At 36.9% G+C, this 19826-nt stretch overlaps 2 protein-coding genes across 2 annotated transcripts; one reads left to right on the top strand and one right to left on the bottom strand.

Annotated features, from left to right (window-relative positions):
* Positions 1-1000: 1000 nt before the first annotated feature.
* Positions 1001-7430, bottom strand: LOC132041161 (transmembrane 9 superfamily member 9-like). Its single transcript, XM_059431981.1, has 7 exons — positions 7159-7430; positions 3959-4123; positions 3695-3804; positions 3491-3596; positions 3278-3390; positions 3042-3192; positions 1001-2471 (listed from the first exon to the last, which is right to left on the bottom strand). The coding sequence occupies exons 1-7, from the start codon at positions 7282-7284 to the stop codon at positions 1314-1316; spliced, it is 1929 nt and encodes a 642-aa protein (XP_059287964.1). The 5' UTR covers positions 7285-7430; the 3' UTR covers positions 1001-1313.
* Positions 7431-12289: 4859 nt separating this feature from the next.
* Positions 12290-13444, top strand: LOC132039194 (uncharacterized). Its single transcript, XM_059429732.1, has 3 exons — positions 12290-12337; positions 12558-12896; positions 12968-13444. The coding sequence occupies exons 1-3, from the start codon at positions 12290-12292 to the stop codon at positions 13442-13444; spliced, it is 864 nt and encodes a 287-aa protein (XP_059285715.1).
* Positions 13445-19826: the final 6382 nt, after the last annotated feature.

The raw sequence follows: 19826 nt of genomic DNA, 5'->3' as shown, positions 1-19826 counted from the left end.
GTGACATCTCTCACTCATCACAATAATCTTTCCTTGATTAGAAGGTGCTTATTTTTTCTTATCTGCTTAAGTTTTGATAAACAAAGTATTGGTCAACGTCTTTGATAAAGGTAACAGATACCCAATAGAATAATCGAGGGCACAAAAATGAACCTAAACACTTAGCCAGAAATCTCCCAAGTGAAATAGGAATATCTTCAATGAGAGCAAAGGGTAGGTCTTTTCTAGGAGTGTTTGCCTCCATGAGATTCTGAGGCCATACGAAACATGATTCAAGAGATCTGGGACCACCCAAATTTAGATCCTCAAATCGAATTTGGAGCATTCCAAAAACTTGTGTCCCGCATCCTCCCATTCCTCAATAAAAAGAAATGCTACTCAGGGATCAAAAAAGAAAGTTGGTGTCTCGTCAAAAAGACTATAGATGATTCTTCGTCTAATTGAAACATCTTCTCTACAATTTCACCCTTGAGTCAAAAAATCGATCGCGCTTTTTCGACTAGCCTAGAGTCAAGAGCTTCCTCTCTTCCTCCTAGGAGATCCAACTACAAGAAAACAAACAGCACATACAACATTGCTTTGGTATCTTTCTTTTGCAGCATATTCGGAGGTCACAATACCTTTCTCCTAGATTAGATGGTTCTCCAACTCAATTCCAGAAAACTAATTATATTACACCCTTAATCAAATGTCTAGCAGAAATTGTTACCCGACATGGTAACAGAAATCCATAAATCAAGAAGATGATTTAGCTCCAACTTCTTTGCACAATTAACAATGCATTGAGATAGATAGAAATATGATAATATCAAAGTTTCACAGAGCGTGTACCTCAATAGTAAAGTTTAAAACTCATTTTGTACAGCGTTGATTATAGCTTTTAAGATACTTTAATCGTAGGTTTATCCTCCAACCAAACAAAAAAAACAGTTCCGACTGAAACTTCGGTGGTCGGAGCTCAGATGATGAAGAGTGAATACTCGTGAATATCACAAACATCTTGAACAAAACTTACATTTATAAAGGTTAAGTAAATAAGAGGATTAACTGACTAAATAACAAATAAACCATCCTTTACGATCTTTTGGTACAAGAATCATATTGTCAACTAAAACATGCCGTAATTGAGGATCGAATTGCCTAAAATCCTCTTAAATGTCTCCATACAGAAAAGACTAAAAAGAACAAATAGATTCGAGGAAAACATGTGTTGGGTAGGTTACAGGAAGCAACTTTCTACTATCAAAACCTGGAAGCAACAAACAATTTGGTGTCCACATATATGCTCTCTGAGGAAACTGCAGTATGACACTTTAGTCGATCTTCACTGATGAGTAGATGAGCCTCGTGAACCAGAAGCAAGCGTAGAACCCAATTGTGCCAGTCAAGACAAAGAAAGCATATGATGCAATCAACATGTAGCCGAAGTACAGCATACCAGATACGGGCTTTGTGATCTCAAGCTTTGTGAAGAAATAGAATGCTGCATAAAGGAATAGGTAGAGAGCCGATGATCCTGAAGTGAGGTATGATCTCCACCACCAAAGGTAGTCCTCACTGCATAGCTGGAAATAGCAGAGCACAATGGTAATCTCGGCACAGGTGACGATAAGGATGACGAACACAATGAAGAGGAAACCAAATATGTAGTAGAACTGCTGCAACCAGATTGAGGTGAGGATGAAGAATAGCTCAATAAATACAGCTCCAAATGGGAGTATGCCACCGATAAGGATAGAGAAAACTGGATTCATGTACCAGGCTTGCTCCGGTACCTGTCGAGGGATCTTATTTGTTTTCACAGGATCCTCAATAGCTGGCTTCTTAAAACCAACATAACTGCCAACAAAAACGAGTGGTACTGCGATGCCAAACCACAAGAAAACTAATGCAAACATGGTTCCAAATGGCACTGCCCCAGATGATTTCTCTCCCCAAATTAGAGCATTCAACACGAAGAAAAGAATGAAAACAACTCCAGGGAACATGAGTGCTGTCTTGAGAGTAATTTTCTTCCACTCAGATCCTTTGAACATCTTGTAAAGGCGGGCTGAAGCATAACCAGCAAAAACACCCATGAATGCCCAGAGAAGCAACATTGCTGTCATTAATCCTCCGCGATTTGAAGGGGATAAGAATCCAAGGACAGCGAACGTCATTGTGACTACTGTCATTCCAAAGAACTGAACACCAGTTCCAACATAAACACACAACAGATCGGAGTTAATTGGAGGCCTAAAAACATCCCCATGGACCAATTTCCATCCTGTTTCTTCTTGAGCCTCTTCCTGGGTCTCTAACTGATTGTACTTGGAGATGTCACGGTATAGGGTCCTCAACATAATCATTGCTACCATGCCCGAGAGGAAAAGAACAATCATCAAAGAGTTAACAATTGAAAACCAGTGGATCTGATCATCAGCCATTAAAAGATATGTATCCCATCTTGATGCCCACTTGATATCACTTTCCTGAGAGTTGGAGAACAGATACGAGAATTACAAATTCATCACAACCAGCTCACTTACGCATGCATTTTTATATTGTAAAGAACAATTTTGTAATTGCTCATGATTAAATATTCTCCCTCCGTCCCATAATAAGTGTCACCTTAGCTAAAAAAAATTGTCCCATAATAAGTGTCACCTTAGGAAACCAAGACATAAATTGGCTAGTTTTTTCCAACTCTACCCTTAGACAAAAAATGACAAGTTAAAGTAACATCTAAATGATGATTGGAAAAGCCACATAGTAACTTGGTATTGTTGGATTCCCAATGTCAAAAGGATTACTACTTGTGCATGCTCTAATCAAGAGGAAAAAATAATTTTTTTCTTATATAGGGGTAGTTTAGTAAACTTCACATTTCATTATTGGTTTCTTAATATGCGTGTTTTTGGCTAAGGTGACACTTATTATGGGACGGAGGGAGTAACTTGTTAAAAAGCGTGATATTGTCTTGAGAAAGCTTCATCTGTAGTAGAATTCAAACATCGCCACTAAAAAAGACAACATCATTTGCACGATTAGATGTGTTTTACCTCAAATTCAACATCATATGTGAAGATGATTTCCTTCTTATCTTCAACCTCTTGGGGAGAATCAGAACTTGTAACAGTACGCTTGGCATGGGGATCACAAGTGGTCAATCGGTTTTTGCCATTCCATTCCCCATCGTATTCGTGTTTCACACTGGATGAAAACACAATTTCCAATTCAACATTCATGACAAAGAAACAATAATTGAAGTCGAAAAATATGAACTACACATTATTACCTGAATGGCCTCACTTCAAATCCTACCACTCTCGCAGCATCAGTTTGTGGATCCTTGTGAAACTTGACGGTGAAAATCAGATGATTATGGATAAAATGCTTCTCCTCCTTGCTCTAAAGAGTAGAAAAATGCAGAGGAAATAAGTCTACAATGCATCCAGAGTATTATAAACCAAAACCACCAAAGAGAACATTGAAATAGTCTGGTACATACTCCAGCATATTGTCCCTTTAGACCAACATGAAAACCATGCTGATAGACTGTAGTGTCCAGATCAGGCCTTTTTATGGGCATAACAAGAGGAAGATTATCCAAAATCCTGTTAAACGTCACATTTCAATGTTAGACACAATACTACAGAACCAGAAAAGAAGAAACAAAATTTAATAAGCAGAGAGTCCACGGTAGGTTTCTCACATGTTGACCCGATACTCATCTTCAATCTTCTCCTTTAACTCTTTTGCAGTTTTTGCATTAAGAACAGTACGGCACACAACATTGCACATCTGTGGTTCTCTCATACGGAACTGCATAACACATTGTCCAGTCAAAACAAACTCCCCCTCATTCAAAGCATAAGACAACTGCACACTACCACCCAGCACACACCTCCACCCCCTCCCCAAAAAAGGGAATATAGAAATTGCAGGCAAAGAAACATATCTGAGTAAAGTAACTAACCTCATAAGGGGAATTCTCAATACGGTCACCACGAAGAACTTCACCAAGATTCTCTGCACTGTCAACAATTTGTTTTGGAGTGCAGTAAGGAAGAGAATAATAGGAATAAGGAAGCTGTGTTTTTGTAGAGGTCAACTTGTTGACTTTCACCATCAGAGGGTCACCCTGCCCAAAGGTAGAAAAAAAAAAGGGGGTGAAAATCATCTTAAAAGAAGTCAATTTAGACAAAAAGAACATTTTTGGCCAGACTGACAGTATAAATTTTAGCATGCTGAGGAGCTTTTCAAATATGGATACTGGATATAATCATAGTCTAACTTTATGAAACTTGTGCATATATTCTTTGGACAATCACAAGAAATATTTCATAAAATTATAGCTTTTACTGCATTCTGTCTTTCTCTGACATTGCTCCTAACAATTCTAGTTACAACAGAAATTTTCTTTTTCATAACATCAATCTACCAAAGGTATATTTGCACTTATGCTAGTGAAGATCTCTCTTTGATAATTTGTACACCACTTGACATATTCCGACAACAAAGCATACTCATTAAACATCTGAACTGACAACTAAAAAGACTCAACAAGGATAACATAACAACTTATACATCTCAAGTCCAAGCTAGATGAGGTCAGCTATATGAATCCTTAGTTCCCATTTAGCTCAATTTGGTCCCATTTCATTCAAATATTCAAATAACACTGATGATTATGAAAGTTGTGTTATCTTTTATACAGTTAAAATATTCAAGAATTTCCTAATCCTCTGTGGACACAGCAAGCATTTGAGATTTTGTATCAATCGAAGGGTATAAGTAAAACAAATAAACACAATGATGAAGCAAGTACGCTAATCATCCGAATGCAAGGCAAAGACAAAATACGTGAAACACCAAAGACATCGTAATTAAAAAAATTGGTCCAACTTGCAGGCATAGAAAATCACACAGTCCATAAACTCTTGAGCTCAACAAATGTAGGATGCTGGGATCAACCATTTTTGTATATTACATTCTAAAATAGGATGTCGATAAAATTCAGTTACAACCACGTGTTCCTCTTGTACAAGGGGAAGTTATATTCAAACTACGACAAACCTGTCGAATCTAACAAAGAAACAGTAGAAATTTGATGTTTTGCTTAGATCTAACAGAAAGAAAACGTTAAATACAATCCGTCAATCTTACTAAATTTAATAGATTTTTCGTCGAAGTTGCAAATGTACACCAGATCTAACACATAAGCGGCAAATTAACCAAATCAAACATTAGAGATCAAATAGCATACGTATTAGCAGTAGCGATTTATCCCAAAAAAAAAAAAAAAAATTCCTTTATTTATAACCTACTTCAATTAGAAGCATCCGATTACGAAGAACCGCTATAGCATTGGCTCATATCGAATAGCACAAAAAGCTCATTATTTCTCTGTCGTTCTATCGCTAACCTCCAACATCACCAGGTAATTACAACAAATTACACACAAAACACACATAATTACAACAAATCGCACACAAACACACATAAATACGAGATCAACAAGGAAGCTCATTTTTCTCCATAGTTTCTATCTCTAACCTCCAATATCACCACATAATCACGTAATTACAACAAATCGCACACAAAACACACACACACACATAAATAGCACCAAGTCGAGATCAACAAGGAAGCTCATTTTTTCTTCATCGTTCTATCTCTAACCTCCAATATCTCTACAAAATCACGTAATTACGACAAATTTCACACAAAACACACACACACACAGAGACAGAGTTCATAGAGCTGGAAAAAAAAATCACCTTATTATCAATATTACTAAATTTAATAGATTCGTCTGCAAAGTTGCTAGTGTACACCAGATCTAACACATGAATCAACAATATCGATTTATTCATAACCTACTGCAATTGGAAGCATCCGATTACTTACTATATAATAGCACACAAAAAATAGCATCGAGAGCAACAAGGAAGCTCATTTTTCCATCGTTTCTATTCTAACCTCCAATACAACAACAACAACAACAACCCAGTGAAATCCCACAGCGTGGGGTCTGGGGAGGGTAGAGTGTACGCAGACCTTACTTCTACCAAGGTAGGATGGCTGTTTCCGAAAGACCCTCGGCTCAATAGAAAGCAAAAAAAGCATAAAAAGAGTTCAGATAAGGCCAAGAAATTCAAAGCGATATCGCCACATAATCATGTAAACAAATTGCACTAAAACACACACACAAAAGAAATTCACAGAGCTGAAAAATTTATCTTAATCAAACAAAAACAAAGCGCTCAACAAGATCGGTCAATATTACTAAATTTAATAGATTTGTCTTAAAAGTAGCTAATGTACACCAGATCTAACACATGTATCAACAATATCGACTTATTCATAACCTACTGCAATTAGAAGCATCCGAATTAGCATCGAGATCAACAACAAAGTTTATTAGCATCAGGATCAATAAGGATGCTCATTTTTTCTTCATCATTTCTATCTCTAACCTCCAATACCGCCACTTCATCACGTAATTACAGCAAATCTCACTCAAAACCCACATAAATCACAAAAAATAGCATCGAGATCAACAACGAAGCTCATTTTTTCTCCATTTTTGCTATTTCTAACCTCTAATATAGCCAAATAATCATATAATTACAACAAATCTCACTCAAAACACACACATAAATCACAAAAATTAGCATCGAGATCAACAAGAAAGCTCATTTTTCAGATCAACAAGGAAGCTCATTTCTTCTCCGCTAATCTATCTCTAACCTCCAATATCACCACAAAATCACATAATTACAACAAATTTCACACATTAATCACAAAAATTAGCATTGACATCAACAACGAAGCTCATTTTCTCTCTCTAACCTCCAATATCACTACATAATCACGTAATTACAACAAATCTCACTCAAAACACACACAAATCACAAAAATTAGCATCGCGATCAACAACGAAGCTCATTTTTTTCTCTCTAACCTCCAATATCACTACATAATCACGTAATTACAACAAATCTCACACAAAACACACACAAACACACATAAATCACAAAAATTAGCATCGCGATCAACAACGAAGCTCATTTTTTCTCTCTAACCTCCAATATCACTACATAATCACGTAATAACAACCAATCTCACACACAAAAAAAAAAAACACACACACAGTGAGCTGAAGAAATTCACCTTGAGGAAATCCTGAGGAGCAACACCTGGTAGATAGAAACATTGAGCTTCAAATGAAAACAAACAAAGCAACACGAAAACCGAGATCCATCCATGAATCAACAACTGAGGCCTTACGACCTCCATATCTCTCTCTCTCACCGAGATCTAGATCCACAATACACACAGAGAGTACAAATCTCTAAACGTAGAGTACAAACTCCGCTTCGCTTTCTCTCTCTCTAGAATCTTCTCTCTATTATATATGTATGTATGTTTCGAAGCTTTGTGGAAATATATTGTAGACAAACGAAGCTAAATGGTGAAAGACTGGGGGAACTGTGATTAGATTATTTAATATATAAGATTAATTTTGACCGTTGGATTGGACGCGTTTGTTGTGTGATGGACGGTTTTGATTGGATCTGAATGGCTGTTGTCAAACTTACTGATGATAGTACAAGTAAGTTGCATTTATTATCCTTAACTTGCTTACTTAGGCATCCTAGCTATATATTTATTTTTTACGCGACGTGACAAATATTTAAATTGTATTTATGAAACATAATTACTCCCTCTGCTTATTTTTACTTGTTCAATATGAACTTAAAGAAATATAATAAATGAAGTGCATGTTTTTATTATGGTACTCATATTAATTGGTGTTTAATTATATTAGATTTGAAAAATGATGTGAAATGAGTAATTAATGCTAAGGACAAAACAGAAAAATAAATTAAATTTTTCTTTATATGTGAAAGTGGACAAGTAAAAGCTATAGTCTTTTTTAGAATAGTGAATAAGTAAAAGTGAACGAAGCGAGTATATAATATGTGCGTGTATATGTAAAGCTTTGGGGAAATGTATTAGACATGAAGCTAAGGGTGAAGACTGGGGGAAATGTGATTAGAAAAATTGATTAAGAGATTAGTGTTGGTGGAATGTTGACCGTTGGATTGGACGTGTTTGTCGTGTCATGAACGGTTTTGATTGGATCTGATGGCTGCTGACGTCATCTATGGGTCAAAAAAGTGTCTGGGAATTTAATGAAGTTAAGTTAGATTTATGAGTGTAAGTTGCATTTATTATTCTTAACTTGGTTACTTAGGCATCCTACCTATTTTCCTAAAATATGGACTTATTATATCTTTTCCTTTTTTTGGAAATACTATGCGACGTGACAAATATTTAGACTGTATTTACAGTATGTCCTGATACAACTCTTTCTCTCGCTTTTTCCACGTAAACTGTAATTACGTTTTGTAATTACGCTCTAAACTATAACGCAAACACTGTGAATCCAAGAGTATAGAGCATAAGCTCTGCTTTGCTTTCTCTCTCTAGAATCTTCTCTCTATATATAGATACTAGTTCCATAAGGTTCGTGCTAAGTCCGGGCCCAAACTCAACATGTAAAAGTAGATATTTTAATTATAGAAATATTATGTATGTTATAATAATTAAATTTCAAATAAGTATTTCAATAGCTTTCACTCCTTTAATAGTTTAAACTTTCTTACTTCAAATCAGATGCAGAGTCAGAATTTGAAGTTTATAAGTTCTGAAATATAATTTTGAAGTTGAAGTTATTTAGTTCTAAATGAATAACTTATACATATTTAATGAACTTTTAAGACAAATACAGAATTTGAACCAAAGTGCTACCGAATCCGACCAAATCTGTAGCCGACACTCTAACTCTCCCCTGCTTCAAACTTATTTTGTGTTTAAAACGTTAATTTAAGTTAACCAAACATGAGATTTGAATGATAAACCGATCTTGATTGATAATATTGTCTTCATTTTCACCACTTTATAGCATCATTTAATTAAACTATCTGAAAATCACTTTAGTAAAAATCCTTTTAAACACATATGAGCTGATTAAAGTATAAATATAAAATGAAATAAATGCTTACATATAAGTAAAAGAATTTTCAGAAATTCTCAAATTTGATAATGCAAATATAAAGTTAAAAAAAATGCCTACATGTAAAAATCTATAATAAGCAAAAAATGAAAAAGGAGAAAATGAGAGAGCAATAAGAAGCAAGGATCTAGTGAAAAATGACTATTTTTTAGGTTAATAGATAAATCAACATAAGAAAGTAACATGGAAAATAAAATGATGGGGTTATTTCTTCCTTAACCAAGGGGTCTCGGGTTCGAGTCTAGGGTATGAAAAAATCAACGGTAGGGAGCGCTTCCCCCAACTAGGCTCGAAGCGGCGCGAATCTGGATTAATCGGACCCCAATGTGGATACCATGCACCAGATAGGAAATAAAAAGTAACAAAGAAAATAAGGTATGAGGTTCGACAACTTTTGAAAAGTAAATCATAAGAATAAAAAGTCAATTTGATCTTAAAAAACAAAATTAGGACTTAAAAGAAATTAATTAAAAAGTTTAAAATTTTAATGGAAACTTTTGTGTGGACTACAAAAGTCCCTTGGTTGTCCGTTGTTTCTATTATTATATTATCTATTATATATAAGTGTCCAAGAGGGACTAACACAAGAATGAATCTTTATGCAAAAGCTATATAAATTGTACACTTTAACCAATTACTTTTTTATCCCACTTGGATATATGTCATAATACTGAATATTTACTCTCTTCTCATATATACACGTATGCACTTCAATTTTAATTCTCTAACACATTAATTTTTTCCGTGTACTTTTACTTGTTCACTTTTGACTTTTCAAGTTCTTTAACAATCTCTCCGTCCCATATTACTTGGTCACATTACTAAACTACATTTTTATCCCATGTGGACATATGTCATAGTACTGAATATTTATTTTCTTCTCATGTATACACATATGCACTTCAATTTTAATTCTTCGACACATATTTATTTCCTCCGTGCACTTTTACTCGTTCACTTTTGACTTTTCAAGTTCTTTAACAATCCCTCCGTCCCATATTACTTGGCCACATTACTAAACTACATTTTTATCCCATGTGGACATATGTCATTGTACTGAATATTTATTTTCTTCTCATGTATACACATATGCACTTTAATTTTAATTTTCCGACACATATTTATTTCCTCCGTGCACTTTTACTTGTTCACTTTTGACTTTTCACGTTCTTTAAGAATTAATAAATGAAGTACTCCCTTCGTCCCATATTACTCGGCCACATTACTAAAAATATATGTCCAAATTACTTGTTCATTTACAAAACCAAGATAAAATTAAATAAATCTTTCCCATCTTACCCTCTTCGTCCCATATTACTTGGCCACATTACTAAAAATATATGTCCAAATTACTTGTTCATCTATAAAACCAAGATAAAATTAATTAGATCTTTCCATCTTATCCTTAGTAATAAATGTTCTTGAAAATAATCAATTTTGATTAGAATGTACTTATTTGAGAGAGATAGGGGTAAGATAGTAAAATACATCTTTTATTTATGTGTCGGAGAATTAAAATTGGAGTGCATACGTGTAAACATCAGAAGAGAATAAATATTCAGTACTATGACATATATCGACATGGGATAAAAAAGTAGTTGGTTAAAGTGTACAATTTATATAGCTTTTGGTACAAGCATTCATTATTGTGTTAGTCCCTCTTGGACACTTATATATAATAGAAATATATGTCCAAATTACTTGCTCATTTACAAAACCAAGATAAAATTAATTAAATTTTTCCCACCTTATCCTCTCCGTCCCATATTACTTGGCCACATTACTAAAAATATATGGTCAAATTACTTGTTCATTTACAAAACCAAGATAAAATTAATTAAATCTTTTTCATCTTACCCTTAGTAATAAATGTTTTTGAAAATAGTCAATTTTGATTAGAATGTATTCTTGGAGAGAGATAGGGGTAAGATAGTAAAATATATTTTTTATTTATGATTTCTTAAGGGGCGTGCAAAGGGGAAAGTGACAAGTAATATGGGACAGAGGGAGTATATATTTTACCGTAATATTCATATTTATTGGTGTAAGTCTCAATAGCCTTGGAAAATGATTTGAAAATGAGTAATTAATGTGGAAGGAAATTAATAATAAGAACAAAAATTTCTTTCTCTCGATATGTTAAGATGGACAAGTAAAAGTGAACAGAGGGGGTGACTTTTATCCCCGTTTTCCTTCTTTGTCAATACTTTAAACGTGAAGAGAGGACGAACAATGGCAATGCAAATTTGTACCAAAAGTTATAGCATTGTACACTTTAACCAACTACTTTTTTATCCCACTTGGACATATGTCATAGTACTGAGTATTTATTCTCTTCTCATGTATACACATATGCACTTCAATTTTAATTCTCCTACACATGTTTATTCCCTCATTGCACTTTTACTTGTCCACTTTTGACTTTTCACGTTATTTAAGAATTAATAAATGAGGTATATATTTTATCATAATATCCATATTTATTGGCGTATAGTCTCAACAGCCTTAGAAAATGATTTGAAAATGAGTAATTAATGTGAAGGGTAAAATAGGAAGAAGAAAAATTTCTTTCTCTTGATATGTCAATGTGGACAAGTAAAAATGAAGGGAGTGAGTGACATTTATCCCCGTTTTCCTTCTTTGTCAATACTTTACTTATTTTACTTTCCTTTGCATTATCTGATTATTGTTTCTTTGCATTTATAAAATGTATTACTTTATATTTTCATTTCGAAATTAAAATTTGGTGATCTACGATATAACATATATCTTTCTAATTTTGATTTCTTTGTAACAATTCTTTTTATCTATAATTGTTAATATAAAAAATTATAATGTATTTTTTAATTAATTTAATAAAAATATTTTATTAGTTTTGCATTTAAAAAATCCAATATATACAACAATGATTCTTATGTTTGGATCTTCTTCTTCTCTCTCCTCTCATCTTCTCTCTAACGGTAAGTTAGCTCCTCCCCCCCCCCAACCCCCACCCCACCCACCCCCCAACCAAGCCACCCCAACCGACCACCGGCGACCACCACCACCGGTTCCCCAAGCCGGATCTCTCTCTCTCTCTCCTCTTCTCTCTCTTTCTTTCCTTCTTCCTTTCTTGTTTTTTTCTCTTTTCCTTTCTCTTTTACGCTTCGGAAACCCTCCACGAGGTTTTCGAGCGGTTTTACGCACATGTACTCGAGTTTTCCGACGGTTCGGCGGTGAACGATGATTCGATCGGTGAACAGTGATTCGGCCGGTGAACGAGTATTTCCCGTGAGAGAACAGTATTTTCGGCGGCAAACAGAGATTTCTCGGTGGTGAATAGGTTTTACGTACTTGGAGTCGGTACCTCCAATTGCCCATTTCCTGTTGTTTAGCCTTATAAATTTTGCCTGCTCCGCCTAATTGAATACCTATTTCACTGCTTATAGACTATTGCTAACTTGTGCTTTATTATTGATCCTTCGTTTGTCTTAGATTAACCTTTCACTAGCGTATATTTGCTTTACTGGCTTTGGTGAGGGATGGTAGACTAGGGTCATGTTCTCGGTTGGGATCGGGGACTAGGGTTAGGGAGGCTAAGGGGGTTAAGGGAGCTTCTAGGTTGAGAGTAGGGTCTTGGAATATTGGGACTTTATCGGGAAAGTCCATAGAGTTAGTTAAGATTCTTAAAAAGAGGAGGATTAATATAGCTTGTGTACAAGAGACTAAATGGGTAGGACCTAAAGCTAAGGATGTGGACGGGTACAAGCTTTGGTTCTCGGGCAAGTTGAGGTATAGGAATGGGGTAGGGATCTTAGTAGATAGTGAGCTTAGAGATCAGGTGGTAGAGGTTAGGAGGATCAACGACAGGATGATGGCGATTAAGTTAGTCGTTGGAGGGTTCACCTTGAACATTATTAGTGCTACGCGCCACGAAGTGGGTTTGGACGAGGAGGTAAAAAGGCGCTTTGGGAGGACTTGGATGAAGTGGTGGTAAGTATACGCCTGCGAGAGAAGTTATTCATAGGAAGAGATTTGAATGGGCACATTGGGTCTGTTTCGAGGGGTTATGACGAGGTGCATGGAGGATTTGACTTTGGGGACAAGAATGGTGGAAGAGTCTCACTCCTGGATTTCGCAAAAGCCTTTGGATTGATGGTATCCAACTCGAGTTTTCCGAAGAAGGAGGAGCACTTGGTAACCTTTCGTAGCTCGGTGGCTGTGACGCAAATAGACTTTTTGCTTCTTAGAAAAGATGATAAAGGCCTCTGTAAGGACTACAAGGTCATACCGAGTGAGAATCTTACAACCCAACATAAGCTATTAGTGATGGATTTGGAGATAAGAAGGAAGAAGAAGAAGAAGAAGGTCGTGGATGGCCACCGACCGAGGGATTAAGGTGGGGAGTTTGACCTTTGTTTAGTGCCTAGAGATGGGGGAGAAGTTGATGGCTATGAGAGCTTGGGATAGTAGGGGGATGCGAGCGGCATGTGGGATAGGACGGCCGGTTGCGTGGGGAAGCGACTAGAGAGGTATTGAGGGTCTCGAGGCGCGTGGTGGGCACCAGGGGATTGGTGATGGAATGGGGAAGTCAAGGAAGGTAGAAGCAAAGAAGCAGGCATATGTGAAGTTGGTAGATAGCAAGGATGATGAAGAGAAGCGGACGAACAAGGAAAAGTATAAGATGGCAAGAAAGGAGGCGAAGTTGGCAGTTTCGGCGGCTAAGACGGCAGCCTTTGAACGCCTTTATGCGAAACTAGAGGGACGAGAGGTGGGGATAAGAAGCTATTTAAGCTCGCCAAGGCGAGAGAGAGAGGAAGGCACGAGACTTGGATCAAGTGAAGTGCATCAAGGACGAGGATGGCCAGTGTTGGTACGAAACCCGCGTTAGACGAGATGGCGGTCATACTTTCATGAACTCTTGAACGAAGGAGGGGACAAAGACATTGTGTTGGGAGACTTGGAGCACTCTGATAGGCATCGCAACTTTGGTTATTGTAGGAGTATAAAGGTTGAGGAGGTTAAGGGAGCTGTTCGTAGGATGCGTAGGGAAGAGCGACCGGACTGACGAGATTCCCCGGGGAATTTTGGAAGAATGCGGCGGGGGTAGGCTTGGAGTGGCCGTGTTGGGTTGTTTAATGTCATTTTCAAGACGGCGAAGATCTCGGAAGAATGGAGATGGAGTACAATGATTCCGTGTACAAGAACAAGGAGACATTCAAAGGCGACAATTATAGAGCTATCAGTCGCTAAGTCACACTATGAAAGTGTGGGGAAAGGGTGGTGGAAATGAGGTGAGGAGAGGTGTGTCTATTTCAGAGAACCGGTTTGGATTCATGCGGGCGTTCGACTACGAAGCCATTCATATTGTAAGGAGATTGGTGGAAGTATAGGGAGCGGAAGAGGACTTGCACGGTATTCATTGACTAGCAAAGAGCTACGACAAGGTGCCAAGAGAGGTCCTATGGAGATGCTTGGAGGTTAAAGGTGTACTGTGGTGTACATTAGAGCTATAAAGGACATGTATGATGGAGCTAAGACCGGGGTAAGGACGGTAGGAGGAGACTCGGAGCACTTTCTGTTACGATGGGGTTGCGTCGGGGATCGACTCCTGCTAGCCCGTTTCTATTCGCCTTGGTGATGGATAAATTGACGCGACAAATACAAGGTGAGGTGCCTTGGTGTATGTTATTCGCGGATGACATAGTCCTGATTAACGAGACTCGCAACGGAGTTAACGATAAGCTGGAGGGCTGGAGACAGACGTTGGAGTCTAAAGGATTTAAATTGGATAGGACCAAGACAGAATACTTGGAGTGCAGGTTCAGTGGCGTACCGCGTAAGGCTGACGAGGAAGTGAGGCTTGGTACCCAGGCCATTCAAAAGAAATGAAGTTTCAAGTATCTTGGGTCTATTATACAGGGAGATGGGGATATCGACGACGATGTTTCACATCGTATTGGTGCAGGGTGGATGAAATGGAGACTCGCCTCCGGAGTGCTGTGTGATAAGAAAGTGCCACCAAAACTTAAAGGCAAGTTCTATAAAGTAGTGGTTAGACCAACTTTATTGTACGGAGCGGAGTGTTGGCCAGTTAAGAAATGTCATGTTCAGAAGATGAAAGTCGCGGAAATGCGAATGCTGCGGTGGATGTGTGGGCACACTAGGAGGGATAGAATTAGGAATGAAGATATCTGAGACAAGGCGGGAGTGGCATCGGTGGAGGACAAGATGTGGGAAACGAGGCTGAGATGGTTTGGGCATGTGAAGAGGAGAGACACAGATGCTCCAGTGCGGAGGTGTGAGAGGTTGGCTATGGATGGTTTCAGGAGAGGTAAAGGGAGGCCGAAGAAGTATTGGGGAGAGGTGATTAGACAGGATATGGCACAGTTTCAGCTCACCGAGGACATGACCTTAGATAGGAAGTTGTGGAGGACTCAGATTAGGATAGAAGGCTAGGTGGCTTACCCTTTCACCATAGTAGTTGCAGTTTTGCTCATTTGTTTATTGCCATTTGGTTTATGCATTTGATTGCTGCTTATATTTGTTGGGCCGTTGTACTTTGATTATCTTATTTATCTATAGTAGTTAATGCTCCTTTCTTTCCGGACTGTTCTACCATGACTTTCTTGCTTTTGGTATTCGTTATTATCATATTGTTTTCGATATGCTTGGACCTATCTGACCTTTTGTTTTGTTTTCCTCTCTTGAGCCGAGGGTCTTTCGGAAACAGCCGCCCTACCTTTCAAGGTGGGGGTTAGGTCTGCGTACACTCCACCCTCCCCAGACCCTACATGGTGGGATTATACTGGGCTTGTTATTGTTGTTGTTGTTGTCTTCTTATGTTTGGATCTGAACAATTAGTTAATTCAGATGGATATAAACCTGTCGGAATACAAATAAGATATTAAAGAATTTAAAAGAAAAAATCTAGAATCAAAATATTAATTTTCCCTCATATTCTTACTAATTTTCTTTTTCACATCGATGAACAACTTTCATTGTCATGATAATAACAAAAAAGTCCGACTCTTTCCATCTCAAAGACTTAATTCCATCATATGTTTTTAATTTTTAAACTTCATTTTCTAATTATAACTAAAGTGATGGTACATAAAATACATTTTGTATATGTTGTTATATCTAATAACAATTAACACGAATCTATTAGAGCAAGTTCGAGTATGTAATTATTACTTCCTCTGTCCCAATTTATGTGATGCACTTTTCTTTTTTGTCCATTCCAAAAAGAATGATACATTTCCTCATTTGACAACAATTTAACTTTAAACTTTACCTGTCATGCTTAACGAGATGATTTATAACCACACAAATATTTTTGGCTTATTTTAGACCATAAGATTCAAAAGTCTTCCTTTATTTTTTAAACTTAGTGCCCAGTCAAACTATATCACATAAATTGAAACAAAGGGAGTATTAAATAGAGTTGCATCTCTGTACTATTTTTTGGGTGTAACATGGTGATTACAAATGATATAGAGGTCATGATAGACTTCATGAATTAATTGCACATTTAACAGTCTTGTTGACTTGTAAATATCTTTGAAGCACCTCATGGTTCCTTGACTTTTTGATACAAATATGTTTCAACAATAAAAAAAATATAGGGAAAAGGTGCAACTATACCGCTCAACTTTGTGATTTAGAGCAGATATACCCCTTGTTAAGAAAGTGGTGAATATATATCCCTGCCGTTACAAAATGGTGCAAATATACTGTTACGCCTTGGAAATTTCGTGTCGTCTGCATTATGAGTGAACTAACGCTAGCCTAAAGTGGACATGAAGCCATTATAAGGTTAAGAAGGGTATTTGATAATTTTAAGTGTGTACCTTAAGGTTTCGGAGTTAAATGAATCGGTGAAAGCAAGTTCGTTGAAGGAATTGGAGTTTGAGTTATGTTTTGGGAAGATTTCGTGTCATTTGAGTTATACATTCCTTAGCATTGCCTTGAGGGGGAGCTATAGGGCCCCTTGTATGGTTAATGAAGTTTTATACAAGTGCCAAGAAGGTTCCATAAGGATTGGAGGTCAAACGAATCGAAAAGAACGCATTTTCGCGAAACAGGAGAAAATAGGGCAAAATGCGGCCGCATACTCAGTATGTTGGGCCGCATATTGACCGCAAACTCCCCATTTTGGGTGAGCTTTCTGCCCAATCTCCACCACATGGAGAGGAGGGGAGATGCGGCTGCATATCCCACATGCGGAGCCGCATCTCCATCGCAAGTTGATGCGGGGGCGACTTTGCCACATATTTAAATCCCAAAAGACGCCATTTTTCATCTCAACCTCCCATACTTATTTCCCCACACTTCTAGGGGGTTCTTAAGAGTTCTTGAAGGTTCCATAGCATTCCAAACCTTTCTATAACATCAAGAGAGAAGATCAACATCAAAACTTCAAGATAATCCATGGAAGATGATTGTTCTTGTCTCTTTGTGAGGTGGTAATGAACTTGATCTTGGAGAGAGTTGAGTAAGGTGAAGTTCTTTCATTATAAGGTATGTTCTTCCTATTATTTACATGATTAGTTTGATTTAAAGGTTTAGCAAGTTTTGAAGAGGAAAGAATCATAGAAAAGAAGTCATAAAGGGTTGAAGTGAAGAAGATGACTAGAGATAAACTTGAAAAGGGGATTTTGGATAAATTTGAGATTAAATTGAATATAACTTCTTGATTATGATATTGTGGATATTGTTATTAATTTTTGGGAGTTGTTTTGTAATATGGTGGAAGTTGATGAAATAGGGGAAGTGTCGTCCAAATTTCGTTAGCTCGTTAATTATACTAATTTGAGCTTAACAGTGTTTCTAAGACCTAACTTTAATATGAATCCTCTTGAATGTAGATTTTATGGACTTTGGAGGAGAACGTTAAGTAAATAAGGAGACGTAAAGGTATGTAAGGCTAGCCCTTTATTTCTAAAGGCATGATTCCCTAGTTGCGAACCTATACATGATATCCACAATACTCCTATTCCTAAAAATACTAGACGCTCATAATTTTCATGATTCTCATGATATTGCTGACAATGTTCTTTGTGATGATAATGACAACGATTATGATGATGATTTCAATTCTAGAGACGCCAACGCTTAAAGTTCTTAATGTTCCCATGATACTATTGAGCTTATCACATGATTATCGATTGTATCCATTGTTGTTGATCTCATCTTATAATAGTTCTTCTCCAAGGTGAGATATAGCGATGATGATGATTCCATAATAGAAATCGGGGGTTTACCGACCTTACATCACTCCGATAGTAGAAGAATGTCACCCGAGAGCAAGAATGTATCATTTGGGCTATATATATATATATATATATATATATATATATATATATATATATATATATATATATATATATATATATATATATATATATATATATTCTCACACCGCGCCGTGCTATAGCCGGTCGAGCAGACACGTAGATGTACATACCACTGCAGTAGACAGCTTACGATATCGTCCCGGACGCGGGATAATGATGATAGCACCGCACCTATATGGGCGAGCAGTATACTATATACATTATAACACCGCGCCTACATAGCCGGGCACTATACATGATAACACCACGCCTATATGGCCGGGAAGTATACATGATAACATCGCGCCTCCATGGCCGGGCAGTATACTATATGTATGAGATGGTTTATTTTTCTAAAGCTAAGGTTACATGACATTCGCCTTAAAAGGCATTCAGATAGACAGGTTATTTCCCTTATCTCATGATACTTTCCTTATCTCTTAGTATAATGTTATTCATGCCTTACATACTCAGTACATTATTTGTACTGATGTCCTTTTGTTTGTGGACGCTGCGTTCTTGCCCCGCAGGTAGGCAGGGAGACGGATCAGATTCTTAGGTGCTTCATCAGCTATCTCTAAGGAGCGCTCCATTGTCTCGGTGCTGCAGTCTAATGATACTATTCTTTTGTGTACATATAGGCATGGCGGGGTTCTGTCCTATCCTTGTGATGTTATGCACTCCTTGTAGAGGCTCGTAGACAGATGTGTATAGTCAGATGTCCTATAACCTTATCGGTTTATTTTCTGTACATCATTTTTGGTAGCCTTGTCGGCTTGTACATATATATGGGCCCAGTTGATGATGTTCATATAGAAAATTATTACTATTGCGGATTCATGCCCTTGTAGATCATGATATTCATAAGTTATCTTTCATGGTCTACCTAGATATGATTATAAGAAGTATTAAGAGGTGCTCGGTAGAGTAGTTCCGGGTACCCCTCATGGCCCTCTGATTGGGTCGTGACATCTACCTTTTTTGTTGACGGAATTTTTTGTAAGAATCATTTAGCTTATTTTTTAATTAAAAAAAAGGTAACGTGGCTTTAAGAAAAGTCAACCCATTTTTTTTAATACACATATTTGTCTAAAGTCATGTGGTAATTTTTTTTCCTGGTGTCGGTTCTGGTTCTTTTAAAGAAAATGGGCAAACTTATTTTTTTAAAGCCACGGGGATATTTTTTTAAGTGAACCAGACCCGACACACCAGTAAAAAAAATTGCCATGTGGCTTTAGAAAAATGTGTCTACTAAAAAAATGGGTAATTTTTTTAATAAAGCCACATGGTATTTTTTTTAATTAAAAAATAAGCTAAATAATTTTTTTTTAAAATTTCGTCAGTAAAAAGGGTATATTTGACACCATTTGTGTAACAACAGGGGTATATTTTCACCATTTTGCAATAGTAGGGATATATCTGCTCTAAATCGCAAATTTGAA

The sequence above is a fragment of the Lycium ferocissimum genome, chromosome 12 (genome assembly GCF_029784015.1).
Source record: "Lycium ferocissimum isolate CSIRO_LF1 chromosome 12, AGI_CSIRO_Lferr_CH_V1, whole genome shotgun sequence".
NCBI lineage: Eukaryota > Viridiplantae > Streptophyta > Magnoliopsida > Solanales > Solanaceae > Lycium > Lycium ferocissimum.
This window is presented reverse-complemented; position numbering and strand designations above follow the sequence as displayed.

Bases quoted from the DNA above. Each gene is read 5' to 3' on its own strand.
- LOC132041161 (XM_059431981.1), bottom strand. From the start codon at position 7,284: ATGGAGGTCGTAAGGCCTCAGTTGTTGATTCATGGATGGATCTCGGTT. The intron at 3,805-3,958 runs GTTAGTTACTTT...TGTGTTATGCAG, and splicing joins TTGAGAATTCCCCTTATGAG to TTCCGTATGAGAGAACCACA. The intron at 3,193-3,277 runs GTAATAATGTGT...GTTTTCATCCAG, and splicing joins TTTGAAGTGAGGCCATTCAG to TGTGAAACACGAATACGATG.
- LOC132039194 (XM_059429732.1), top strand. From the start codon at position 12,290: ATGATTCGATCGGTGAACAGTGATTCGGCCGGTGAACGAGTATTTCCC. The intron at 12,338-12,557 runs GTGAGAGAACAG...ACCTTTCACTAG, and splicing joins CCGGTGAACGAGTATTTCCC to CGTATATTTGCTTTACTGGC. The intron at 12,897-12,967 runs GTTAGGAGGATC...GAACATTATTAG, and splicing joins TTAGAGATCAGGTGGTAGAG to TGCTACGCGCCACGAAGTGG.